The 27,884-nt window shown below is 42.9% G+C and overlaps 1 protein-coding gene across 14 annotated transcripts in view; it reads left to right on the top strand.

The window, feature by feature from the left end:
* SNCAIP (synuclein alpha interacting protein) overlaps nt 1-27,884 on the top strand; it is a 176,899-nt gene that overhangs the window by 135,496 nt on the left and 13,519 nt on the right. For 7 of the 14 annotated variants that reach the window (XM_006728801.3, XM_031020641.2, XM_081827185.1 and 4 more), the window contains exons 8-12: nt 694-863; nt 6,617-6,703; nt 7,254-8,322; nt 9,625-9,695; nt 20,503-21,066. In XM_006728801.3, the coding sequence (XP_006728864.2) occupies nt 694-863; nt 6,617-6,703; nt 7,254-8,322; nt 9,625-9,695; nt 20,503-20,587 (1,482 nt within the window). In that variant the 3' untranslated portion in view covers nt 20,588-21,066. The other 7 variants (XR_014147272.1, XM_081827193.1, XM_081827191.1 and 4 more) reach the window with 6 other exon arrangements.

Here is a 27,884-nt window from a genome sequence, read left to right as displayed (position 1 = left end):
CCCCACTTTACGGCCTCCTCCTCCCATACAGCCCCCCTGCCTGTACACACCCACTGCTCTTTCTGCTGAGAACCCTCTCCTTCCGTAGTGGGGTGATAGCAAGCTCACCCCAAGCCCCCTTCTACGACGTCTCCTCAATCCATGGGTCACATCCTTGCCAGACACATGGTGGGAGTGTGGGGCTGCCCCACACACAGCCCCTGCAGGTCATTTCTCTCCAGTGCTTTTTATTTCTGATGGGGTAGGCTCAGCAACAGGCCACATGTGCTTCCCAAGCAAATAGGAACAGGTAAACAAAACCCCACTCTCTCCTTGCAGGCGTCCCCAACTTTCTGGGCCCACCCACTGAAAGGACCAAAGCAGCTCACCCAGGAGACAGCCCCCTCAGGACAGCAGCAGGGTCTGCCCCTCACAGCTGGCTCCTCCAAGGCTGGGTGGGTGGGTAGCACTGGGACAGGATCTGTTGCATGTGTGAAGGCTCTGAGGGAAGTATCTGATACCAACCCCTACAAAGCCACCAGAGGCTCTCTTTTGTATGTGATGATACCCTTCGCCCCCCTCCCCACCCTGCCATGGGCTCTGGTAACTGGTACTGGACTAGCAGGAAAAGTTATTCACCTTTCTCTTCCCGTCATTCCAAAATGTCGCCAGGGAGCTCTTGTAACGATCCCATGCCTCTGCACGTTCCCACAGACATTGGTGGAATACGGAGCAAACGTTACCATGCAGAACCATGCGGGGGAAAAGCCGTCCCAGAGCGCCGAGCACCACGGGCACACGCTGTGCTCCCGGTACCTGGTGGTGGTGGAGACCTGCATGTCGCTGGCCTCCCAGGTGGTGAAGCTAACCAAGCAGCTGAAGGAGTAAGTGGCCCATTCCGTCCCTGCGAACCAAGTCGGGCTGGTCCTCACTTGGCTCAGGTTCGAGCCCGGTGCCGGTTGTCTGGAGAATTCCTAGCCTTCTGCCCATCTCCTTTTCCTCTTCCACCCCAAGTCCTGCCAGCCGGCATCCACACGATGGGTGCATCTGTGCAGAGGAAGGAGGATGCTTCCACAAGCAGACAGTGCAGAGCAAACTCCGTGAGCAGGGAATGTGAGGCACATTGGATGAGAGACAGCCTCTCTCCGCGTGCGCAGCTCACGGCCCGATGACTTAGGTACACACACGCATCGTCCCCAAACTTCTGTCCTTTACCTTCTAAGAAATCATAAAGAGCCTGAGAGAGAAGAAGAAAAAAAAAAAAAAAAAAAACTAGACATGGGCCAGTTTCTCAGGTTTTCAACAAAAAATGTGTATTTGGGGAATTACAGACAGGCCATCTGACAACAGTCACCAATGTTAAGATTTACAAAAATGAAGCCAACGACTCGTGAGTCCTCGGAATGGAAAATAGCGTTCAGACAGCGCGATGTTACTTAAAACCCTCTTGGTCTAGATGGAGTCAGTTCTGTTCTTGATGAGATTATCAAACTGGTAGCCATTGCCTATGGAGATGTCAGGGAGCATTTCTGGGAGGTTGTCATGATATGCCTGACGACGGGGGAACAGAGGAGAAGTCATCAGGTAGGTCTCTAGCGGTCCTAAGAATCAAGGAGCCGACACCACCTGAGAGGACTAAGGTCAGCCCTTAGCAAACACACCAGTCAAAGTACAGTTGCATATTGGAGAGGGATTCACTGCAAATCCCAATTGGTATTCAAAGTCATGTTGACCGATTAAGAGGATAAACCCAAAAAGTTAAATTTTAGAAGCAAAATAGGGAGTGTCTTAAATTATTTTTAAAAATACTCTTTTCGGGGGCCCCTGGGTGGCTCAGTTGTTAAGCATCTGGTTATGGTCCCAGGGTCGTGGGATTGAGCCCCGCGTTGGACTCCCTGCTCTGCGGGAAGCCTGCATCTCCCTTTCCCACTCCCCCTGCTTGTGTTCCCTCTCTTCCTGTGTCTCTCTCTGTCAAATAAATAAATAAAATCTTTAAAAAAAAAATACTCTTTTTGGGGCACCTGGGTGGCTCAGTCAGTTAAGCGTCTGCCTTCAGCTCAGGTCATGATCCCAGGGTCCTGGGATGGAGCCCTGGGTTGGGCTTCCTGCTCGGCGGGGAGTCTGCTTCTCCCTCTACCCCTCCCCCCCCGCTCGTGATCTCTCTCACGCTCTTTCTCTCTCAAATAAATAAAATCTTAAAAAGTAAAAAAATAAAAAATACTTTGTTTCCTTTTGAAAAGAGACCTACGATGGCTGGGAGGCCTTCGCTGATCATGCGACAGTATGAGAAGCCCTTAGACCCTCGGGCTCTTCTCTAAGCTGGGAGAAACCTTCATCTGTCCACTTCCACCCTCTCGCCCCGGAGACCAGGTCTTTGTCCCCTCCCACCCTCCCCCTACTAGAGTACGCACTTTAATGAGTTGGTTAGGATTTTACTAGACACAAATAAGGTTTAAAAATTAAATATAAAAGGGGTTCCCTCCAAGCGTCCTCTGCCCTGTTATACAAAACTCCCCTGGGGCGGGTGAATTAAATGAGCTTCAAGGACTTAATGCAATTGAAGGGAAAATACACACAAACTCACAACTCAATAAGTTGCCTTTCCACAGCGAACACACTTGTACATATGTTTTTATGTGCATGTGTAAGTATTTCTAAAGTTAAGTTCCTAGAAAGGGAATTGCTAAAACACAGGGCATACACATTTAAAATGTGGATAGATGTTGCCTGATATCCTTCCAGAAATGTGGCAATATCCTTTCCCCCCTGGGTAGTGTATGGACATATCCATTCAGAGGAGCTTTAAAATAGTCCAAGAGAATGTTTTTTTTTTTTTTCCTTAAGATTCATACTCAGAGGAAAGATCACAAAACACTGTCCTCCATCCTGTACCATGGAGTCTGTGAGCTGTTCATGAGCTATAATAGCTGTTTCATTGGTGAACTCTTCAAGGTCAGGGTCTTGGCTGCCCTCTCTGTTGATGGGCCCAGAATAAAATACACAAGTACGCTAATAGATAACAGTTCTTCCATTGTCTCCGAAGCTGAATGCTGTAGACAATTATGGTGAGGCCAGTGACAAGATAAAATATGAGAGGTTAGGCTGGAGACCCCAGTCTTTTACTTACTGTGTGCCTCAGTGAGATTGGCAGAACTAGAAGTGAACAGGGAAGTCCACTGGGTTTGGGCACTGTAGCCTGTGCCCTTCAGGCTCCAGGGCACCCCCAGCACAGAAAGGTACAGGAGGAGGGATGAGAACCACAAGTTTTTCCAGTCCAAAGTTCTGAGTGAGAGACAGTCCGGAGTGCCTTTTCCTGCCAGAAAGCCTTTCTACTAACTCTTTACAGTTAATAAACGTAACTGCTGTTTAAAAAGTGGCGACCTTCAGCTCTTTTAGAGGTCCTGATGTACAAGCCTAGATATTACAGGTTGAATTATGCCATTCCCCCCCCCCAAAAAATAGGATAGAGTTTTAACCCCTCGTACCTCAGATTATCCACTTATTTGGAGATAGGGTCTTTACAGAAGGAGTCAAGTTAAAATGAGGTCATGAGGGTGTGTCCAAATCCAGTATCACTGGCGTTGTCATCAAAGGGGGAAATTTAGGGGCGCCTGGGAAACTCAGTCAGTTAAGCATTTGCCTTCGTCATGACTCAGGTCATGATCTCGGGGTCCTGGGATTGAGCCCCGTGTCGGGCTCTCCGCTCAGCAGCAAGTCTGCTTTTCCCTCTCACTCTCCCTCTGTGATCTCTCTCACTCTCTCTCTCAAATAAATAAATAAATCTTTAAAAAGGGGGGGATTTAGCTGTGGAGGCAGACACACACAGGGAGAACACTGGGTGAACATGAAGTCAGGGATCAGAGTGATGCGTCCCCCAAGCCAAAAGCGCCAGCAAACCACCAGAAACAAGGAGAGAAGCAGGGAACAGCCTCCCTCCCAGCCCTCAGAGGAAACCAATACTGCCAACCCCTCGGTCTCAGACTTCCAGCCTCCAGAACGGTGAGAAAATAAAGTTCTGTTGTTGTAGCCACCCAACTGATGGTACTAGGTTAACAACAGCCCCAGCATGGCATATGCCCATCTATGTTCTCATGTTTCATATACTTTTACATAATCATATTTCACATGATCATGTGTTTAAAATTGGGCAGTCCTTGCTGAGGGTCTTCTTTAGAATCTAGAGAGTAGAGTCCTTTTTTTTTTTTTCCCATTCATACATGGAATTCCAATCATCAGTCAACCCAATCGCCCCCGAAGAGTTTTCTTAACTGTACCATAATTCACTTTGACACTTCACAAACCCTTTAAAAGTAGACCGTAATCTTGCTTCGTCTACTTTAGCTCCTCACTATTGTTCTTAAAAATTTGACAGGCAGTACCAGCTTGCAAAGGGGGAAAAGTAGAATGTACTTTAGTTTCTTATTCTTTCTTTAGAATAAGGGTTAGCCAACTATAGACTATGGGCCAAATCCAGCCTGTCTGTTTTTGTAAATAAAGTTTTATTGGAACCCAGCCACACACACACAATCATTTACCTTTCATGTAGGGTTGATTTCATGCTACAAAAGCAGAGTTGATTAGTTATGACATAGACCATATGACTCACAAGCCTAAAATATTTACTATCTGACCTTCAGGGAAAAGTTTGCTGGCTCCTCCTTTAGACAATTAGTTTTCAGTAGGTGAGTCACAGAATGAGTGAGACAAATTGAAATCATAGACATTTCTTGTCTTAGGGATACAATGTTAGGACTAAGACTGACCATGTCTGAAAAACAGAGTACTTGGGGAGATGGAAGGGTGTCATCCCAGTCTGATCTCACAGAATTAGAGTTAGGTGGCCAATGGTTGTTGAGTATTTGCAGTGACACTTGGCAGGGAGAACAGTGGGCTTCCTCAAGCCCAGATCTAAGGTCCCGTGGTCATTTTAAGAACACTTGCAACTCGGGGCACGTGGGTGGCTCAGTGAGTTAGTGTCTAACTCTTGATTTCAGCTCAGGTCATGATCTCAGGGTTGTGAGATCAAGCCCCTTGTTGGGCTTGTGCTGGGCATGGAACCTGCTTAGGATTCTCTCTCTTCCTCTGCCCCCACCCCTGCTCACACGTGTGTGTGTGTGCGCGCGCTCACACACATGCGCACACTCTCTCTCTCTCTAAAAACAATAACAACAACAACAAAAAAAACGCTCATTCATTTAGTTCCATGTCCTGGCTCATGAGAGGGCCTACCATTTTTTATGCTAATTGTATTAGTTCTCTATTCTTATAACAAATTACCACACACCTAGTGGCTTAAAACAACACAGATTCCCCTTACAGCTCGATAGTTCCAAAGACTGGCATGGGTCTCCAGATTAAAATCGAGGTGTCCACAGGCCACATTCCTTTCTGGAGGCTCTAGGATGGGTCTGGTTGCAGGATCAGTTCCTTGTGGTCGTAAGACCGAGGTCCCCTTCTTTTGCTGGCTGTCAGCAAAGGGGCATTGCCAGTCCTTAGAGGTCACTGCATTCTTTGGCTCATGGCCCCTTCCTTCGTCTTCAGAGCCAGTAACCACAGATGAAGTCTTCACACTTTGACTGGCTCTGACCTCATCTTCTACCTCCTCCTCACTGTTAAAGATTCGTGATTAGATTGGATAAACCATAATAATAATAATAATAATAATCCAGGATAATCTCCCAGTTCTCCTATCAGATTATAAATAATCTTGATTCTGTCTGCAACACTAATTCCCTTTTGCCACCAAAGGTAACATAGTCCCACCTTCCAGGGATTAGAATGTGATAGACATCTTGAGGTGGGGGCGTCAGCACACTAATCCTAGAGTTCAGTAAATACTGCTATTCTTCTAAAGTCAGAATCAGTTGGCTTTACTTTTCTCAGGTTCTGTAATATGCTTTCTAAACTGATTTCAATTTCTGTGACCTGTGGCTTTTAACTGATTTTCTTAAATTTGAAGCACATTCTCATTCACATGCTCTTATCTCCAGAAGACAATGAGTGTTGCCATACTGTGTTTCCCTTCATGTAAGAAAATACCAAGTTATTTAATGGTTTTTACCCAATACGGAAATAGCTGTGTTGTTTTATTTTGCTCTTCTCTGATCACTAAATTAATTCAATTACTTTAAAGATTTAAACAATTTGGAAAGAGTAAATTATATAAGTATACACGTTATAAATAATATATATACATTATATATGGAGATTTCTTAAAAATGATATACTACACACAGTATTTTGTAATTTCCTTTTTTACTTAATATACATATATATACATAAAGTGTACTTTATGCACATGTATTAGGGAAACCTTTCCTATGTCATGGATACTGAAATATATTCTCATTTTTAATAGCTGCCTTTATGGAAATAACTAAATTATTCACTTAGTCTTACTGATGAGCATTTAGGTTATTTACAGTTTTTTTGTTAGTGTGAATAATAAGCATCCTTTTGGGTACTTGACTGTGTCCTTAGGAAAATTTCTGCATTGCAAAATGAAGAATATGCACATTTGTAAGGCTTTGGGATTTGTTGCAATTTATTGAAATAATCATGAAAAAGTTTATAGCTACTCATTTATAGTAGTGGCCATGTATCAGAGAGCTCATGTGTCTCCACTTGTTTTTCCTAGACAGACAATGGAACGCGTCACATTGCAGAACCAGCTCCAGCAACTTCTGGAAGCCCAGAAATCAGAGTCACTCCTTTCTTCACCCAGGTAATACCAAGAACATGGGTGGTTAGAGTTCTTAGTTACTTTTAATCTCTGAGCTTTCTTTTGGACTTCTAGGGAAAATATCTTTAAGAAGACCACAATATTTTATTTTTATAAAGAGGAATAAAATTGAGACGTTTCAGGGGAAAAAGGCCTTGGGCCTAAAGTCAAAAGACCTGGGTTCATCTCTGGCTCTGTCATTTCTTCTTTCCCCAATTGTAAGCAAGTCACGTCGTCTTTCGGACTCCTTCATTTCTTCATCTGTGAAATGGAAATAAGGATATGTAGGTTCGTAAGGTTGTTGAAGATGAGAATAATAGAATTAGAGCAAAATTGATGTGTAAACAGTAAAAGAGTAGACAAATTTATATCGTCATGGCATTAGGTGTGAGGCACTATACTTTGATCATAGTTGCCACTATGGAGATTGATTTGCACAGACATTAAGGGATTATTCTTACTCCAGTCCTGTCGATTTGTTGTTAAGTCGTTCGTGGCAGTGAAGGAATTCAGTGATAGGAAATTCCCTCATATGTTCTTCATCATCTTTCAGTTCACCGTCCTCCCCAGCTTCCAGGAGGTCCCAGTGGAAATCTCCAGATGCAGATGATGAGTCTGTAGCCAAAAGCAAACCTGGAGTCCAAGAGGGGCTTCAGGTTCTTGGAAGCCTGTCAGCATCCAGCCGGGCCAGGGCCAAAGCAAAAGACGAAGATTCTGACAAAATCCTACGCCAGTTACTGGGAAAAGATATCTCAGAGAACGTCTGCACCCAGGAAAAGCTGTCCTTGGAATTCCAGGATGCTCAGGCTTCCTCTAGAAACTCCAAGAAGATCCCTGCGGAGAAGAGGGAACTGAAGTTAGCTCGGCTGAGGCAGCTGATGCAGCGGTCCCTGAGTGAGTCCGACACGGATTCCAACACCTCTGAGGACCCCAAGAGCACACCTGTGAGGAAGGCCGACAGGCCCCGGCCGCAGCCCATCGTGGGAAGCGTGGAGAGTGTGGACAGCGCAGAAAGCTTACATCTGATGATAAAGAAACACACCGTGGCATCAGGACGTAGGTTTCCTTTTGGCATCAAGGCCTCCAAATCTCTGGATGGCCATAGCCCATCCCCCACCTCAGAGAGCAGCGAACCTGACTTGGAATCCCAGTGTCCTGGCTCAGGGACCATTCCCCCAAGCCAGCCCTCTGGAGACCCCGCTCAGCCCAGCCCTGACAGCACTGCTGCCCAGAAAGTGGCCATGAGCCCCAAGAGTGCCCTCAAGTCTCCATCTTCCAAGCGCCGGACCTCCCAGAACTTGAAACTCAGAGTTACCTTTGAGGAGCCTGTGGTGCAGATGGAGCAAACTAGCCCTGAGCTAAATGGGGAGAAGGACAAAGATAAAGGCAGGCCCCTCCAGAGGGCCTCCACAAGTAGTGAATCGGGGGACCAACTGAAAAGGCCTTTTGGAACCTTCCGGTCTATCATGGAGACACTCAGCGGCAACCAGAACAATAATAATAACTACCAGGCAGCCAACCAGCTGAAGACGTCCACACTGCCCTTAACCTCACTTGGAAGGAAGACAACAGACACCAAGGGAAATCCCGTGAGCTCTGCTAGCAAAGGAAAGAATAAGGCGGTGAGTGCTATTTGGAAACTATCCCTTTTTTGCCTTTGAATTCACTGTGCTGTTCCTCACACTACAGATTGGTGACCTTTGCCACCACGAGGGAATCCCCAGAAAAAGTCCAAAGGGATGCACGGGAAGCCCAATCAGTGTGTTTTCTAATGAGATATGTCACATTAGAGTATAGACACTTTGCTCTTCCTTTGGAAAATAAGAGAGAAAGATTAAATACATCACAGGACATTATACGCTGGTCCCCCAGTTGCCCTGAATAGTTTGCTCCCTCAGTATTAGGAGTCCTAAACTGGGAGGCATTTCTACAAGATCAGACCACCAGTTGATGTGAAATCAGGCCCTTCCTTCCTTGGCACTGACTCTTCCTCAGGAAGAATTTGTTCTCCTTAGATGACTGGCTAGTTTATTCTCAAGCCCAATGAAAGAGCACATAAATAGATACTCTATTTCTAAAAATTTAACCACTCAACTTTGGAATGACCTTTGAAATGAATACACCCACAGGGACCTCCGCATTGGCATTTTACGACACAAACCAGTAAGTGTTAATCAGGATAATGCTGGGGCAGTCTGGAGTGCTCGGTACATGAGGGATGGTGGAGTGTGCCATGAACTACATTTTACAATTGCATTTCCTGGAAAACCATGCACTGTAATCTGTGGTTTAAAACCAGTGAATAAGAGATAGGAACATCTTTTTAGGCGATGTTTGCCATGTGTTCTGTGCATGCCGTGCCATCCCCCAAAAATGGTATAGCATCCAAAATATGAAACTCTAAGGAATGGAAGGATCCAGAATATCCATCCTGCAATCTAGAGAGCCCCAACCTGCATAATTGATTATTAGCTGTAAGGTGAAATTCCATCACGGTGAGGTTTAAGACCTGTCCAGATTCCTTTTGCAATACCGAAATCGAGTTTCCGTTAATATCGCTCTAATTAATCGAACGCCAGTTTTAACTATACATTGATTTCCAACGTGAATTGTCTTTGTCGTAAAGGACTTCCATGTTGTGTGTATTTCAGCTAGAAAAGTCACCCCCGTGCCCCAAGCCCCAGCCCCTTTGGGTTTCACACGGCCAGCCTTACCTTGCTCAAATAAGACTTTCCCAAGTCACTTACTGGGTTTTGTCACTCAGGAGTGGAAGAATGATCTCAGCAGCTCCCCGTGCTTCTTAAAGTATGTATGAAGCTTCTGTCCGCTAATCTGCCTCCTGCATGCCTCCTGTTGACTGAGACATGTGCACGTGCTGAGCTTTGTTGCATGTTTTCAGATGATGTTTAATTGCACCTCTCTAGGAGATGTATGGCAGCTGCATCACCCTTTCTTCTAACTTGCTGACCGAAGAGCCTCTGCGTAACCATGCACGGTACGTGGTGCTAGCTAGTGGGTCCTTCGCACAGTGAGGCCATGCCTTTGCTTCCAGTCCCAGAGCACCCTTTTAAGCCACAGTCCCAGAGCACCCTTAGCAGGAGCTGATACCAAGAAAGAAGAAAATGACACCGCCCCCCCCGCCCCCGCCACACACACACCCCAATAGAAGCAGCCAGGCTTATAACGGGGCTTTAGAAAGGGATCAAGTGCCTGATTGGCGGGGCTTTATTCCAGCCGCAGAGGGCAGAGGAATCTACTCACCTTACAAACATGCTGAGTCTCCCGGTTGACTTTGGCTTTCAGTCTTTGTTTTAATGGAGTCAAGTACCAAGTATAGAAATTAAATTTCCTGTCATGGGTGGATGGAGTCGATCTCTGATCAGAATCAGAGCTGTGAAGGAGAGCTGAGGTTTTATTTCATTGCTGATCCTAGACTGAAAGCTCCTTTCATCACTGTGCTGGGGAGAAGCAAGGCCCTGCCATTCTGAAATTGCTCTTGCTTAATGCTCAGAACCCCAGTGCCCAGCAGTCAGCCCGTCTGTGTGTGCCCACCAGTCACACCCGGGGCTTTCCCAAACAAAATGTTTATGCTTCAAAATGCATGGACTGTGTACAGAAAAGGATCATCTTTGAAGGTCCCCAGTGGCTCAGGCGCCTCTCTGGGCAAAGTCCTTCTGCATCGGGGCTTTCTTTCCTCCCCTGGGGAATGTGCACAACTCCCACTCCCGGACGAAGCAGGAAACGGGAGGAGTGAAAGAAGACCCGTGGAGGGCCACTTCCTGCACTCGGTGCCCGGTGACTGGCTTCTTTCAGAAGAAAGCCCCAAATTCATGTTAAGGGAGGCTGTCACTTTTAAATCATTCAAACTTACTTTAATATAATTATTTAGATTAAAAGAAAAATATGTTACACCTTGCAGCACCCTTCCAAAATCCTCCGCACTGTTTTGTGAATGTGCGTCTGTTTCTATATAATGATAAACACACCCAAATAAGAGTGTACGTGTTGTGAGTATAAATTTTTAGATCAGAATACTAAGGCACAAGAAACGTCCTTTTCTTGACCTTTTAAATCAAATTTAATCTGCTCCAGGTCTCTGGTCAGCCCAGAGGAGAAGTAAATCTCAGGCATTTCAGGGAGTGCCCCTAGGGGTCTCATTAATTCAGTAAATTGAAGGAAGCACCTTGGAGCTTAGGTATTTACTGGTCACCAGCACGCAACTTGGGTCAGGCTCACACGGTGCCTGAGTCTGTGCTGCTTCCGGCCACCCTGGGGCAGAGAATCTCAACCAGTTCTTCGAACCCAAGGCCTGGGGTAGGAAGGAAATAGAAGAAAAAAAATGTCCATTCCCCTCCCAGACATTGGTACTGGACCCCCTCTGTTCCTCCCAACCCACCTCCTCACCCCCATACCCTCCTCAGTCCCAGGTGAGGTTGGGTTGTGTCTTCTGGTACCTGGAAAATTCTGCTCCTGTCCTTAAACAGAAGTCACCAACTTCTGTTTAAGAAAGCAGGAAAGGCAGCACAAAGACTTGAGAAACTCTTGGGAGGGAGAAGGAGAACACCTCTCATCTCTCGAAGGTTCCTACAGTACCTGGAAACAAGACAGTTAGTTAGTATCACAGTGGATTGTCCTGCCAGAAATATTTCATCCTTTTTACAAGCAAAGGAACAAAGCTGAACAATTTTCTATAATATAATTACAAAAGTCAGAGCACCAAATGAGACTTTGGGGCTCCTGAGCTATCCGACTCTAGGTTAACTCTTTCCTACTCAGCGGAGGGAACAATCCTTCTGAAGGCTCAGTTTTGAACCTCAGAGTCACTGGGTTTACATATTAACAGAGTTTGATTTCAGCGATAAACTAGAAACCCCAAAATAAAAATACTCAGTGTATTTAAATAAGCATCTTAACCCCTTCCCCTCCGTACCTTATAAATTAGCCTCTACTTTATCCTGGTTTCCGTTTAGCATGTGTTCCACAGAAAGTGAAAAGTCCCTCGTTGGCTCACACTGGAGAGGGGAGGTTTCTCGGATTCACTCATAATGACACAGAGGCAGAGAGAACATGGCCAAGTTCACTCCTTATATAAAATAAGGGTGGACGGCTATAGTGGAAATGAAGATTCCTCAGAGAAATTAACATCAGCATGAGATCGTGGGCATGAAAAACACCTAATTGACTCAAGTGCTTGCTTCATTTTGCCTGAGGGACCCACTGAAGGAACATCCCACGGAAAAATACAATATAGAAAGGAACCCAAGTGTTCATGCCTCAGTGATGCCTTCAAATCTTGACCCAAGAATTTGCTTGAAAGCTAAACGGCTCCTCTTGGGTAGCAGAGATTCTCCAGGCTTATGTAACTTTGGAATCCAATGGCAGTCATTGGTTTGGGGTTGGTTCCAAATATTAATGCCACCGAATTACCCTATCTCTATGGCGCTAGGAGAAAGAGTGGGTCCCCAGAACCTAGTTGCAGACTTACGCTGGAGTCACATTTTAGTTCCTAAGAAATGTTTATTTTTCCTGGGAAAATACAGGCAGTAAATACATTTGAAAGAACATCACCTCCTGTGTGGGGTTTCTGTTTGCTATTTATTTTCCTAAATTGGTCACAGCTTGATAGCAAAGAATCTAAATTTCTTTTCAATGCCCTTTAAAATTAGATTCGACTCCATTACTCTGGACAGCTTTCCCGGAGTGTTTCCACAGCCCACGATGACTTTGTTTATAACAAGCAGATTTATCTTTACTTTTTCTTATCAAGGACAAGTTGGTTTTGAGTTATTACAACTCCAAGGGAATGTTTGCAATTACTTGTTTTAAAATGCCAATAAGACATTCACTTCCCAGAGTTTAAGTCTTAGTGAGACCTGGGACACATGACGTGAGCTTTGCGTCCAGCTAGCTAGAGGCAGAGGGTATCATCCTCTGGCCACCACCACCCACCCCCTCTGTGACCACAGTGCCGCTGTGGCCTGAAACCCTCATCCTAGCCCCAACACCAGAGCAGACGGCTTCAAAACACATTAAGTAATAAACACCATTAGTGTGGGTTTTACTGCCAAGGAATTAGCCACACGGGAAATGATACATGCAGGGCCAAGAGCTCTGGTATCCGATATTTTGCATAGATGTCAAGGATGTTCACTAACCACTTCAACAGGAGTCGTATGTTTGGCCTAAGATGATATGAGGTGTGGTGGTATTCACCTGCTGGGCCCAGTAGGAGGTCAGAATTGAGGATGCCCACCCCCACCAGCACACACACACACACACACACACATATTATGTCCTTACTGTCAGGATATCATGCTAATCAGAAAAATGATCAAAGATATGGAAGCCATTGGAAAAGTAGAGGTGAGGCCCTGGCTGAAAGCTGTCTCCCAAGTACAGTGTGTACCCTCAGCCCCACTGAAGAGCACTTCCAGACTCATGATGGAAAAATCCAGTCGGCGCCAAAAAGGAGCCCCCAATCTTGCTGAACAAAGGCATCCTCACCATCATTTCTCTGGATATGAGAAAATAACCACATTCTAATCTTGTCTTTAATTTTTTACCTTAAAGTATCTATTTTTTAACCCATATGCTTTTTATGGGATATGTCTGTAATTTTTTGGTCACTGTTATGTTACCACGGCTCTCTGATCCATGCTGAGGACATAGTTCTAGAGCGACCTCCCTGGGGGCAGACAGAGTCTTAAGTATAACAGTTCAGCAAAGTTGGTTCAAGGGCTAATACAAAAAGGGGATTTAGCGATTACAGACATTAGCATTATCACTCAAAAACTATAGTTTTGGCTTCTAAGCCCTGATCTGAAGTGGATATTCATTTGTAAAATACTAGCTCTGGGGTCTAGAGCCAGCCCATTAGCAGGAATTGATACCAGGTCCCTGAGGTGCCTTCCTCTACTCCAGAAACCCCTAGAACCCACCTGCTCACCTTCCCCTCCACTCTTCCTCCATGTGTCCCCAGGTTCTGTGTTCCCTGTACAACTCTTGTCCTTCCCACCCTCACCTCTGCCTCCTTAGTGTTCATATTAGTTTCAGAGGGGAAACCCATATTTCATACTGGAGCTTTGTCCCTATGACTTAGAGGAGAGAGGAGACCCCAATCTTGAACATTTCTCCAAAGGCAGGTTCTCCTTTGCTCAGGCCACAGTTTTTGCATTGTCCTTGGCTGTCACATAGCAGAATCTTGTGTGTGGAGGGAAATACTCATATGATGAGGGATAGTTAAAATGACCAGACCCTCCCAATGTCTCGGCACAACTTCACAAGCTCTTTATAAAAGCTGCCAGAGTTCCCAAGGTTGACCAGGGCATGATTCACAAATGGAGTTTCTTTCCATACATGCCGTACACCCACTGGGAAAAGGAGAAAGCATATGCTGCCACAGGAAGACAATGAAACAGAGTTTAGTCTCCAAGTATGAGGAGTTGAGACATAGAAAAAGCTATTGCAACTAAGATCCCACGTTCAGTCTTCAAGCGCTGCCCTTGGAAGGCAGGAAATGACAATGTGGAAGAGCCATGAACGAGAAGTAGGAGGGTACAGAGAGAAGACCTTCCTTCAAAACCAAAACCATCCCACCAGAAATACGTTCTTTCGGCATGTGAATCCTGGCTTAAATGCAATCACAAAACTGAAGAACAGACTACTCCCTTTTCCCACTTCCACCCTCCTTTCCTCCCTCCCCTCTGTGGTCCTGGTTTAAACTGTGAAATGCCCCCGGGGGAGCTGTCCTATTAGTGTCCTATGGGCACCATCTCTGCCACCACGGGAGTGTCTCCGAACATTAAAAGAATAGTTCCTGTCTATAAGCTCTGAGGAAGACTGGAGTTTCCAAGAAGCAGCCATTCATTTGAGGTTTAAAAGTACCAACTACCCTATGACCCAGCAATTGCACTACTGGGTATTTACCCCAAAGACACAGATGTAGTGAAAAGAAGGGGCACCTGTACCCCAATGTTTACAGCAGCAATGTCCACAATAGTCAAACTGTGGAAGGAGCCGAGATGCCCTTCAACAGACGAATGGATAAAGAAGATGTGGTCCATATATACAATGGACTATTACTCAGCCGTTAGAAAGAATGAATACCCACCATTCGCATCGACATGGATGGGACTGGAGGAGATGATGCTAAGTGAAATAAGTCAAGTAGAGAAAGACAATTATCATATGGTTTCACTTATTTGTGGAACATAAGGAATAGCATGGAGGACATCAGGAGAAGGAAGGGAAAAATGAAGGGGGGCAGAAATCAGAGGGGGAAATGAACCATGAGAGACTATGGACTCTGAGAAACAAACTGAGGGTTTTAGAGGGGAGGGGCGTGGGGGGGTTGGGTTAGCCCAGTGATGGGTATTAAGGAGGGCACGTTCTGCATGGAGCACTGGGTGTTATATGCAAACAATGAATCATGGATCACTACATCAAGAACTAATGATGTACTGTATGGTACTAACGTAACATAATAAAAAAAATTATAAAAACAATAAAAATATAAGTACCAGCTAGAGACTTTACCCACACAACTTCCAGTACTTTCACCAAGCATCCCTGCTCCAGCCACAGTCATCTTGGATTTTCCTTTCCACACTGAGAACTGTGCAGATACATTAGCCTCCTGGATGCCACATCCCTGGTTTGCCAGTTCACTCACTGCACCACCGTCTTTCTCTCTAAGCCAGGCATTTTGCTGTGCCGGCACAAAGCATGCTGCTTCCCAGAAGAGATCAGAATCCAGGGAGAATTAAAAGAGGACAGAGTTATAACACAGTAAACTCCATGAAACATAGAGAAGCTTCATGAGAGTGGGGACCCTTGACAGCCTCCCTACACCCCCCATCAGTACCCCTGGTGTCCAGCTTGGTGCCTGGCACATGCTAGAGACTTCATAAATATTTGGCAAGAGGGAGAGTGGAGAGAGGAAAGGGAGAAAGAAGAGGGAAAAGGAGAATCAAAATAAAAAGGACTGAGCTTGTTATCCCAAGAAATAATGGTGTCCTCCCTCTAAATCTAGGCCCTTTGATGACAAGCCTCCCTACCTACAGTGAGTTTTTAGTGTGGGTACCTGGAGGGCAAGTTGTTCATTCTTTGAACCGGAATCCCATTTTTTAGTAGATGGGATTTAGAGATTTGCTCTAAGGAGACCACGAAAGTAACAAAATCTCCCTGTTTTGGTTATCAGTGGAAGTGTAATGCATGCCCATGGACCCTTTTAAACTAATCCTCCAAGTAAATTGCTGTCTGGTCACGATGGGCTATGGAAATGTGGAATCCCTGCCTAGATGAATCAGCAAGTAATTGCAAAACTGTTATTTAAATTTAAGCCTTTTCTTCTTCCCAATTTTGGTCACTGAGAATGTGATTTCGTATCCAAAAATGAAATCAAGGAACAGCAAATTATCTGAATAATTCATGCCAGAATTACCCAAACACTTTTGTTCCTTTGAATACTGGTAATTCAGGACTAGGCAATTGAGGGATTCAGGGAGGCTTATCCTGATATTATTCAAATAAATGCCTCAAGTATACACTCGGCTCTAATCATGCTGGGTTTTGTCCTGCAGAAAGTGTTCCTTTTTAGTGTTCTTGACCACAACACCCCTTATATTAAAGCAAAAATACTCTGTTAATGTCTAAATGATGGTATCATCCTTAAACTACAACCTAAGCCTTCTTTTTAACTTTTATTGGTTTTTCATTTACTTTTTTGTCGAAGTGCTGTAGGTATCTATAACAGTAATGTTAGCGTTCTAACAAAAATTGGCTCTCCTCTGCCCAACCTACCCTGTTCTGTATTCCCACTCCCCTGAATCAACCACTTGGCTTTCTTTCAGATGTATTCTCTAGTATTCTGTATTGCCAGATCACATGCTCATACAGATATTCAACTTTAGATATTCTCTCTGTTACCTATTGGCATTCCACTATAGAAGGTAAAATGATAGCTAACACTTATAAAGCATTTACAGTGTACCAAAGAATATTCTAGGCGCCATATGCATATTAACTGTTTTAACCTTCACAGTAACACAATAGGGTAGATACTATTATTATCAGATTTTGCAGATTGGAAGCCAAGGCACAGAGAGATTATGTATCTTGCCCAAGTTTGTACAGTAATGATAAAAATAAATTAGGGAGCCAGGATTCCAAAAATCTATATTCTCCACAAAGAACCAAACTTGTCTAGCTCTATTGTAGCACCCAGCACTGCCCCCTACCCCCAAACACACCCATCCACCCCCCCACACACACACACACACACACACCTGCTTCCTCTTCCCACCATTATTAATACAGTTTTATCTCTCTTGGGTTAAATTAGTATTTGGTGTTTATTATTACTATAGCTGTCTAAATATTAATCACACTAGGTCCATGCATTTCCTTTCTAATTATAACTTTACATTTTGGGGGGAGAAAGTAATTTTTGCTTCTCGAGTTTACAGTTCATTTCTAAACACTTCACAGGAGACAGAATCCTTCCTTCAGCACATTCAGACAAGTCAGGTGTCTCTCAGTTTGTTCAAGGAGCAACCTCCTTCCTCCTGCCCCAGTCTGGACTGCTGCTATCTGGCAGGGCTATACAGCTGTCTTCCTGGTGTTTCTCCCATACATTATTCTGGGAATTGCTTCTGCTTCTCTCCTGTGTAGAGCCCTATTTCCTGAATCTGTCTTTTCCCATTTGGGGTTTATGCTCTTGTTTTGGTAAACACATCTTCCCATCTTTAGGAGGTGAATGGGTGCTAAATTTGTTGAGACCTTGTCTGTCTGAAAGGATCTTCATTTTGCCCTCATCCTGAATTAGGTGTGTTTGGCTAGGTATAGAATTCTATGTAGGAAACAATTTTCCCTCAGAATCTTGAACACATTGTTTCATTTTCTTCTTGCTTCTAATGTGTCTTTTGCAAAGCTCCATTCCTCTCTAATTGCAAATCCCTTGGAAGCTATTATGATTTTCTCTTTATCCCCAGTATTTTGATTTCCTGATGCTTTGTCATGATGCTATTTTCATTCCTGACATGTGGGCACTCAGCAGGCTTTTTCAATCTGGAAAGCTATGTGCTACAGTTCTGGGAAATGTTTTTGTACAATTTCTTTGAAAGTTTTCTCCATTCCAATTTCTCTGATCACTCTTTCTGGAAATCATGTTATTGTAATGTTGGACACACTGAATCAATCCTCAGATTTGCTAACTATTTTTCTATATTTATCCATACTTTTGCTTTTTCTAGTTCTTTTAGGAAAGAACTGACCTGTACCTTCCAACCTTTCTAATTTTTTATTTTTGCTATAATAGTGTTAATTTCTAAAAGTACTTCGTTGGTTTTCTCTGTTTCCTCTTTGTAGCATTATACATGCAGGACTTACTTAAATTTTACAGTCAAGTACAAATGTATATTTTTTTCTTTTCTTCCTTTTTGCAGTAAAAATGGTGTGTGATACAGTTTTGCTTCTTGCTTTTCTTCACCTAACACAATGAAGGTCTTTATGTATTAGTATATAGTTTCTTTATTCTTTTACATAGCTACATATTATTTCACTGTATGAATGTCCTATTTTTAACCTTTCATTTTATTGAGATTCTCGCCTTCTTTTGACTTATAACAGCTCTTTATATATTACATACTAGGAAGACTAACCCTTTGTAATATGAATTGCAGACATTTCCCCAGTTTTTCTTTTCTTGTTAAAGATGTTCAAAGTTCTCATTGTCTCCCTATGTTATCTCTATTCACTTTGACTTCCATTTCTCTGTTTATTTTGGTCCTGTCTTTCATAGTAGCACTTTCCTCAAATATCTGATGATCTCCAACTCATTTATATTCACTAAAGCTGAATGGAAGCTCCGACTTTATGGGTGAGGCTTACGGACTGGTAGATGTTGTTTCACACGAACTGGTGAGGACGAGGCTCTTTTGTTGGGGAAGTCCCTGTCAGTATTTGTAGGTCTTTTCTCTTGGCCAGTTCATTTCTCAAGTTAAGGAAACTCCAGTCTTCTGCTAGGGCCCATAACCTGAGTGCCAAGCATTCATGAGTCAGACTAAAGGGAGGTGGGTTGAGAATCATATTCTCACTTTCTCACTTCGGGAGACTTTCTTTTAATCTTCTGGTTCCCACCCCCTTTAGCTGAATTCAGAGTCTCTCTGGCTCATGCCTTGTAAATTGTAACCTCCAGTCTTCTTTCAGTGGGAAAGAGATATATACCCAGCTACATTTGGTCAGGGAGGTAATCTGGAATATGAATTGCTACTTCCAAAAATTTTTCAAATAATCTTCCCATTTTCAGCACCCACTCAGCACCCACTGTCACCTTCAGAAATACATGATGCTTTTGGTTTCTGTATCTTGCAGCACAAATCAGTTTGTTGCATTCCCTGCCCATAGGCTTAGATTTCTGCATCTTCAACTCTGCTAAATCAACTCCACATGCCCATTCACCTTCCTGTTTCTGAAATAGTGTTGGTATTTTGTCTATTATCATCCCCTCTCACTTCCCTTATTCATTTAGGTTTATGCCTTTCTTATTTCTTTACTTTCCTTTTAGTGTTGTTTTGTAAGAATAGGGTGATGAATGTATGTATTTAATCCACCATGTTTAATTGAAAGTCCCTAGAACATCTTTTAGCCAACCAGGTTTTTCTTGCCCCTTCTTCCCTTTCTTGCCCATAGACACTCTCTAAAGTTCTATTCAGGGGCACCTGGCTGGCTCAGTTGCTAAAGCTTGCAACTCTTGATCTCAGGGTCATAAGCTCGAGCCCCACATTGGGTGTAGAGATTACTTAAAATAAAATCTTAAAAATATTAATAAGGTTCTGTTCAGAGGAATAAATAAAGTAAGAATAAAGTAAGAATTAGAACATTCAGGCTGGGATGAGGATCAAATATTTACTGGAACACTGAGAATAGACTACATGGTCTTTGTAAGCAAGCACGATTTGAGGCCATAAAATCCCACTTGAGGCTCTCCATCCAAATATGTCCTCATGTTAGCAAGTAGCATTAACAGAAACACTTTGTTTTTGTCTGATGTAGCAACAAGAAGGAATTTATTAATATGTAGGCTGGCCCACCTTCAGGAGATGACTCCTCTCTGGAACATTTTTGTACCCAGAATGTGAGTAATATCTCATGAAAACGAATGCATCTACCCAGAAGGGAATTCACTTACACAGCACAACTGTTCCAAGGCTTAAGCTGGTATTTCTTTACATAGGCTTACTAGGTATCAGATCCTGGGGGCAGCAAACAGCATTACTTTTTCCTGGTTTTTTCTTTTTCCCCTAGACTTACCTACTTATGATCTTCCAACAGTAATCACACACCCAAAAAAAGTGTCTTCTTTGAACAATTAAGACTTGAGCTTATTGGACATTAAAGATGTCACCAACGAATCCATGTCAATAAAATATAAACATCTCTTGTTTCCACTCGACCAGCATTACTATACTTACTATCTTATTTGACGCGACTTTAACTTGAATTTGATGAAATTCGCTTGACTAGAATCTTGCCTGGATTCCAATCAGCATGATTGAGAAATGACTTCCAGAGCTGAATTAAAAAGTGTTGGCTAAGTGTGTGTTATTACATGACTATAGCTTTTATTGTTTAAAGAGTGGTTTATATGAAAAGAAAATAATTTGCCTACTGGAATGAAGTGTTCCTCAGTGTGGCTTGTATGAGGATAGTTTCCATGTTTGGTGAGCTGTTTAGTGCTGTTGTCTTGTAACTTGACCATAGTTTTATCTAATTCTGGTCTTTATGGTTTTTCTTCTGCTTAGGCATGATGACATCAATAGAAAAATGAAGAAATCCTACAGCATAAAGCACAATGCTGAGCCAGAGTCAAAAGAACTCTTCTTGTAAATCACTTTTTTCTTATCTCTCATTGCCGCCCTTTGGACACCATTGAAAATTTCTGGACTATCCACTGTGGAAATAGAATCATGAAAATCAATGCCTCACCAGCAGAAGAACAATATCAGGATGCCTTAAATTTATAATAGTAGGCTATATAATACACATTTTTGGGTGATATTTGTATATATAACTTGTTTCTAAAGAGATGACGTTTAAAAGCATGATTGGGCCAATGTATGTTTTTTAAGATTGGATTGGTTCAGCTTACCCACACAATGTCCACCTAAAGCCACTGGCACCATCTTGTCTTTCATCAGTTGCATGAGTGTTTGCTAATGTTGATTGAACTTTCCTTTCCCGGTAAAATGGGCAGTTTGGGCTCAGCTCCTCAGTGAGACCAGGTCAGTGGTATTGTTTTCTGTCAAGAGTGTTTTTTCTGTCATTTCTACTTTTTGTATAAAGGAAATAAAACAATGTTAACAGCACCTAGAAGCTTGGGGCACCTACTTTCTAATAAGCCTGTGATGTTCTGCTTTCTAAGAGACCTTGAGACTATTTTGATTGCTGATATTTTATTTCAGGAACAAACTGCCCGGTTTAGCTATTTTCCCATAGGGGTGAAATAAAACATTCTAGTTTTCATTAAGTACTAAAGGATCAGACAAGTATATAAAGTAAGTCAATTCCTTCTGTCTTCTCAAATCCCAGCATTGACATGAGAAAATACTAATGACATCTAAGGATTCAGCCCCTGTTTGGGTCACTTTTTTTGTCAAGAACACATTATGAGACCTGTCTAATCCCTTTAGGAGACAGTGTGGAGCCTGAGTTTATAACAACCCTATTGTTGATATAGCTCTTTCAGTCCATGTAAGCAGTAAGTTCCAGATGGTTTCGTCCTATCATGTAAAAAAATATTTCTGTTGAAACTTCAAGAGTTTTATTTTCAAAGTGTTGGCATGGCCCATAAGAGGCCTGTCAAATCTTAGTTTGGAAATTGAATGTGTTCTTACCAGTAGGAGGGAGCCCTATATGTTACTCACAGTTATGAGCAGTGTTACTGCCGTCCAATGTGGACCATTCCATATCCTGGTGGACACAAGAGGCCAAGGTACTGAGTTAGGAGGAAATCTTGCATATATGGGTGACAAACTTGGCCTGACAAATTTGGGCTTGACAAGATACAGTGAGGTACAGAAGAAGGACCTAATATTCAAGTACCTTTTAGGTACCAGCCACACTTATGTAGAGATATTACTACTACCATTTTATAGCTTAGCAAATTAAACTTCAGAAAGCTTTAAGTCCTATGTCCAAAGTAATACTACTTGTAAATAGCAGACTTGGCTCGGGCCCAGGTTTGCTCATTATTCCCACTGGACTAGCCTATCGGTCCTGCACAATGCCATATCTTTAGTGCATTACCCACTGGACTAGTATACAGGGATCACGAGTTGTGTTGGCTCTACTTCTGGATGACTCTTGGGTCTTGGGTAAGGAACATTGCCTCCTCGAGAAATCTGGAAAAGGGCGAGACTGGCCTGCATGCACATTTCAGAGGTAAGTTCCTTTCAACCTACAGAGCAACATGTCTAGGAATTCAACCAATTTGTTCTGTCCATGTTTGGGTCCTCTGAGTTCCTGTCATTAGAGCCCAGTGCCCTGCGTGGTTCTGTGTTGCTCACATTGTCTTCTCAAATGAGATGCCCTATTCTGAATTTGGCCCCTTGGCCTCAAGGACCCTCTCTGCTTCACATTTCATTGCTGGGTCCTACTGTTACAATTCTAATAGAGAATATATGGCCAGCATCTGTGAAGATTCTCGTGCTTTCTGCTTGGTACAGAAGAGGTGACACTCACGCCACACATGAGCCAAGCTTTTGGACTTAGTTATAGAATGAGGCTTGCAAGGGAAAGGGACCCACAGAGTGCTCTCTCTGTTCCCCAGCAGCCCCAGCTTTGTTCTTAGACTGGGCTTTTAAACTTAAAAGTTGAAGGGGTGGGGTGGCGTTCTGCAGAGATTTTATGAGCCAAACACAGAGTTCCCAATTAAACGTAGCAGAGAAAACCAAGAGTTTGAAAGAAAGAGATGCTACCTTGACATAGAAAACTGGCAATTCGATTGTTTATTGACACAAGCATTTCAGACACCAGAGTACTAAGCCCTGCAGAGCAAATAATTAAAAAAAAAAAAAAAAGGCGAAACAGGAAAATTCAAGTACATTCAGATGAGCCAGATTGCCGAGACAATGCATTCTGTGTTTATTGATGTTGTTAGGACACTAAAAATGCTGATCCTTAAATCACGCATGTACACCATCTTTACCATCCAAGTTCTTTATGAAATGGATAAATTACGCTTGCTTGAAATAAATAGAAATGATGTGTTCCTTACCACAAGCTCAGTTGTGTGCAGAATTTATAAAATGAAAACACAGACTCTTATTTCTTCACAGAAATGGAGACACACATGTTAAAGAAAGAGAGAGTGTGTTTCCTTCAAGTAAGCGGAACTTTGGGGCCCCTGCCCCACTCCATCCCACTGGGCTAGTAAAATGAGTGAAGCTCTATCTGCCTGCCTAATTACATGCAGCAGAGCTGGAAACTCAGCCCCACTGTAAAAAAACTCTCTCAGCATCTGTCAGCGTCTTTTAAAGACTGGCTGCTTTTATGTCACTAAAGGGACTCATTTTGCCAAAGTTCAACACATCAAATTAAGAACGTTTCTTAGAAAAGATAACAAAATACCAAACCTTCACCACTTTGAATGGATTGAATGCCCATTCGTTATTCTCATAAAACATTAGTACCAAGACCTCAACTCTAAGAAGAAACTTCTAGATGTGCATCATGGGGTTAGGAGTGGGTATGAAGACTCTCAAAGGGTATCTATCTTCAAGTAAATTTTGAAAATTTTTTTCTCAAAGCGAATATTTGCAGGCAACGTACTGGATGGTACAGGCTAGAGGAAATAACTATAAAATATTTAAATAATTCCCTGAAGGAGTCCTTGATACGAAATGCATTAAATGTTCTCTCTTCAGGAGCCACCTATGTGTGTAATCTGAGTTAACTGATACAGCCAAGTAAGAATAAGGGATCCATGGCAATGGAGGTGATACCATGTCCCCATGTGAAAATGGAGTTTGTGCTGTCTATTGCCCTGAAACTAATTTGTTGATGGGTCTCTCTCTATAAGTCCCATGTTATCTCTGATTTTATTTCCCTTTATTCTTCATTGCATAGTTCAATGTAACTTTTTGAGCGCCTGATTCCTGTCTCCTAACAATACCCTATGTTCATTGATCTCCACAAGAATCTTTGTCGCCTCTCATAGATGGTGGTTAGTAAATACCTATCGTCAATTTTTGTCAATATTTTTCAACTTCTGCTACCCTTATATCCATCTTAGTTTCTTCTCATTTCTTCCCCATTCTTCTACCCCTTCCTCTTCCTCTTCTCTTTTTCTCTCTCTCCTTCCCTCCCTTACTCTCTTTCCTCTGCTGACACCTCCACTCTCCATTTTTCCCCTTTGTCTGCCCTAGGTTCCCAAGATCTGGAAACCCTTTTTATGGGGTTTCCTTGGAAGAAGCCTGGCAAAGGAATTGCAGTAAGTAGAAATGTACTGGACGCATACTTACAATGAAAAATCCTCTCTCCCTTCTTGCCACAGTGTGTAAACAGAACGGCATCTTTCTATATGCTGATGTGGTCATCAGACTCTGATTGAGCCCATGCCAAGGATGGGGCCCCGGGCTAGGCACTCTCTTGGAATAAAAACCACTCAGAAGTTGGTATTAACCATGGTGGGGGCATACAAGGATACATAAGTTAACAAATTGTGTATTTGGAGGGACACATGGGGAAAAGTATTGTAATTGGTTCATAGCTTACAGTTCTCAAACTTTGCTATACATTAGAATCACCTGGGGGAGCTTTTAAAAATCTGATGTCCAGGGGCACCTGGGTGGCTCAGGTGGTTAAGCATCCAACTCTTGATTTCGGCTCAGGTCATGGGATCAAGCCCCGTGTTGGGCTCTGCACTCAGTGCAAAGTCTGCTTGGGATTTTCCTTCTCCCTCTGCCCTTCCCTCCCTGCTAAAAAAAAATAAAAAATAAAAAATCTATGTCCATGCCAACCCTATAATAAATGTAACTCTCCGGGTAGAACCCAGACATCAGTATTTGTAAAAACTCCCTTCACAATTCCAAAAAGGCAACCAAGCTTTAACACTAACACCTCACTACTCAAAGTGTGGCCAGAAAACATTAGCATTGACATCAGCTGGGAGCATATCAGAAATGCAGAATCATCTGACACTGACCATGGCCTCTACTTCTAATTTTGTGAGGCTGTGAACTGTCTATTGAGACAAAAAAAGACCCTTCCTCAAGGAGAGGGGAAGAATGATGAGCCCCTAAACCTAGAGTCAGATTTGAAGAGGGTATTAGGTGTTTTCTGGAAATACCACATTATACTCTTCTGTTTAGTGTGTCCATAAGTTTAATGTGTATATATGGAAATCCTATTCCATACTATAATCTCATATGCAGAAATTCAAAATCATATAATTATAGAAAGTGAGGTTTTTTTTCTGGATGGGAGAGGTAAAAGAGAGCACCATAATGTTTCAAGAAAGGATGAGGCCATTGCACTTTTTAAATCATGCTGAGGGTAGCTTTTCCATTGTTATTTCTCAAAGTTCTCTAAAATCTGGATGTATGAAACCAAATCACCAAGAAGCTACCCATCTGGCAAGGGCATAAGGAAGACAAAATACGGTCAAGCAATGACTAAAACCATTCCCAGAACCACTCCTCAACCACCACTGCGGGGGCTTCCCATATATGCCAGCAAGACACACGACTTCATGATTTTATGACTTCAAGACACAGTGCAGTGCTATACTGTATGCCAAAGACATTCCTTTGTTTACACAACACACACAGACACACATGAACACACACACAGTGAATGTCTGCCTTATGCACAGCTCTGTCCCAAGCGGCAGAAAGGCAAGCATAAATCTAGGGTAATGAATGCATATTGCTTTTGATGAAATGTGGAAAGTCTGAGTTCAACTGGATAAATTTTTTGTGATGTTGTGCCCATAGTCGCATTAATATTTTATAACTATATTTCTTGTCTTTCTATGGAATCCATTTCATGCAGTTGTTCAGCGCATGAGGAACAAGGAAGGAAGGATTTAAATTCTATTATTTGTGGTCGGCCGAGCTAGCTGTCTTCTCAATATCCTTTCTCTCTTTCTTCCCAATTAAGAGAAGCCAGTTAAATGTTCTCAGGTAAAATGAATTTACCAAATGCCCTGAAAATTAGGAACGGTCATGTGACTCGGTTTGGCTAATGAAAAGTCAGTAGAGATCCTATAGCACTTCAGAAAATGTTGGAGAGAAAGAAGCTTGCCTGGCCTTTATCTTTTGTGGCTTCTGCTTTCCCCTCTGGGACAGAGCAGTGCCTCTTGCAGCCATGAGAACAGAAGTTACCTGCCAAAAAGGGACTAGAAGAAAAGAGAAAGACCCTGGTTCCATGAGAAGATGTGCAGGCTTATGGACTGTCTCCCAAATTATTTAAGTGAGTAAAATAAGCCCTTTTCTTTTTTTAAATTTTTTTTTATTTTTAAAGATTTTATTTATTTGACAGAGACACAGCGAGAGAGGGAACACAAGCAGGGAGAGTGGGAGAGGGAGAAGCAGGCTTTCCGCTGAGCAGGGAGCCCAATGCGGGGCTTGATCCTAGGACCCTGGGATCATGACCTGAGCCGAAGGCAAATGAAAATAAGCCCTTTTCATTGACTAAGTCCCTTGTAGCTGGCTTCTGGTAGGAGCAGCCAAATATAAAACCAAACTGATGGACTCATCCTACAGAATAAAGAGTATACATCCAGGTTATGGGAATAAAGCAGCATGTCACAAATGATATTCTGTTGACCATCAGGTCTGGGAGATATTTTAGCTGTGCTTCAGGATTAAAGTATGTCTTGCTAGTTTGGCAAACAGTGCCTAGAAAATCCCTTGATCGATTGTGATGGACCACTTTCAAAGTCTGGGACTTAATCCCCCTCATTGGTGGCTACTGGTGTAGCCCTCAGGTGTTAGCTTCCTCAGGGAATTGCCCTTGGCGGAGAAAGCCACCATGCCCAAGAGCACACCCCTTCTGAGGACAGCTTGGATCCAGTGAGTGATCAGTGTCGGGGTGTAGGGTCCCAGCCCCTCACCCAATGGGAGACGACTCCAAAAAGCCATCCCAGGTCCAGTGTTCCCATGGCTTTCACCCTACTTCCTCCTCCACTTTATCCTGCGCTCCTTCTCTCCCTGCCCTCCCCTCTTCTTGTCTTCCTTAGGTGTTGATCCCAGGAGCCATCTGTAGTAAACTTCCTACACACTAATCACCAGGTCAGAGTCTCTCTACCAGGGAGCTCAATCTGTGACAGCATATTAGCCTAGACAAGTCTCAAAGAATCTCAGAATACAAAAGCGACTTGTTCAATTGTGTTGGGTGCTTCAACGGATTTGTAAACCAGAGGATGTTTCCTTTGGAATGCTTGTCACGTTCTCCATTTCTCTTAATAGGAGTATGGGTCCTAGTGGGGTCAATTTTAGATCATTGTACATATATGGAATTTATTATGATTAAGGCCCAGTGTTAAATCAAAATGTATGTGTTGGGGCACGACTGTTGAGCCAAATTAAAAAAGAATACAACCAAACTTATGTTCTATTCTAATACAACTTTGTATGCTAATAATCTCAAATTGATACTCAGCCCATGGGCATTACAACTGGATCACTCCATTCCCAGGGTCCCTTCCACAGGCTACAGGCCCAGACATCATCCATCAACCTCATTTCACTCCTGGGGGTTGAACTCCATCCTAAGTCCCCAAGGAAGTGTCCTCTCTGAACTATGACATTTATCAAAAATCAATATAAGAAATGGCCATACAGAAAAAAGAAGTTGCTATCTACATTTTTATAAAACTGTTATTGAAACCATCATATATTTTAGAAGTCAGTGGCTTTATAAGGGACCATAAAAGAAATTCTTCTTAAAGTTAGTTCTAGGGGGGAAAAAAAAATCTGCTTGTATAGAAAAGCTGGCATGCTTCTTTTTATTAGCTAATAAGAACCTTATATAACTTGTGTTTTCCTTTTTGTCTTGACTGCCAGGAAAAGGTCAAAAGTAAAGTTTGTATTCAATCTCAGTAGCGATCCTTAGCTTCGTTTTTTCTATCTGTACCCATGCCAACTTCACTCCGTTCCTTTGTCCTTATTTCTTTATGCTT

Source organism: Leptonychotes weddellii, chromosome 7 (genome assembly GCF_054177405.1).
Source record: "Leptonychotes weddellii isolate Sample4059 chromosome 7, ASM5417740v2, whole genome shotgun sequence".
NCBI classification, from domain to species: Eukaryota; Metazoa; Chordata; class Mammalia; order Carnivora; family Phocidae; genus Leptonychotes; species Leptonychotes weddellii.
This window is presented reverse-complemented; position numbering and strand designations above follow the sequence as displayed.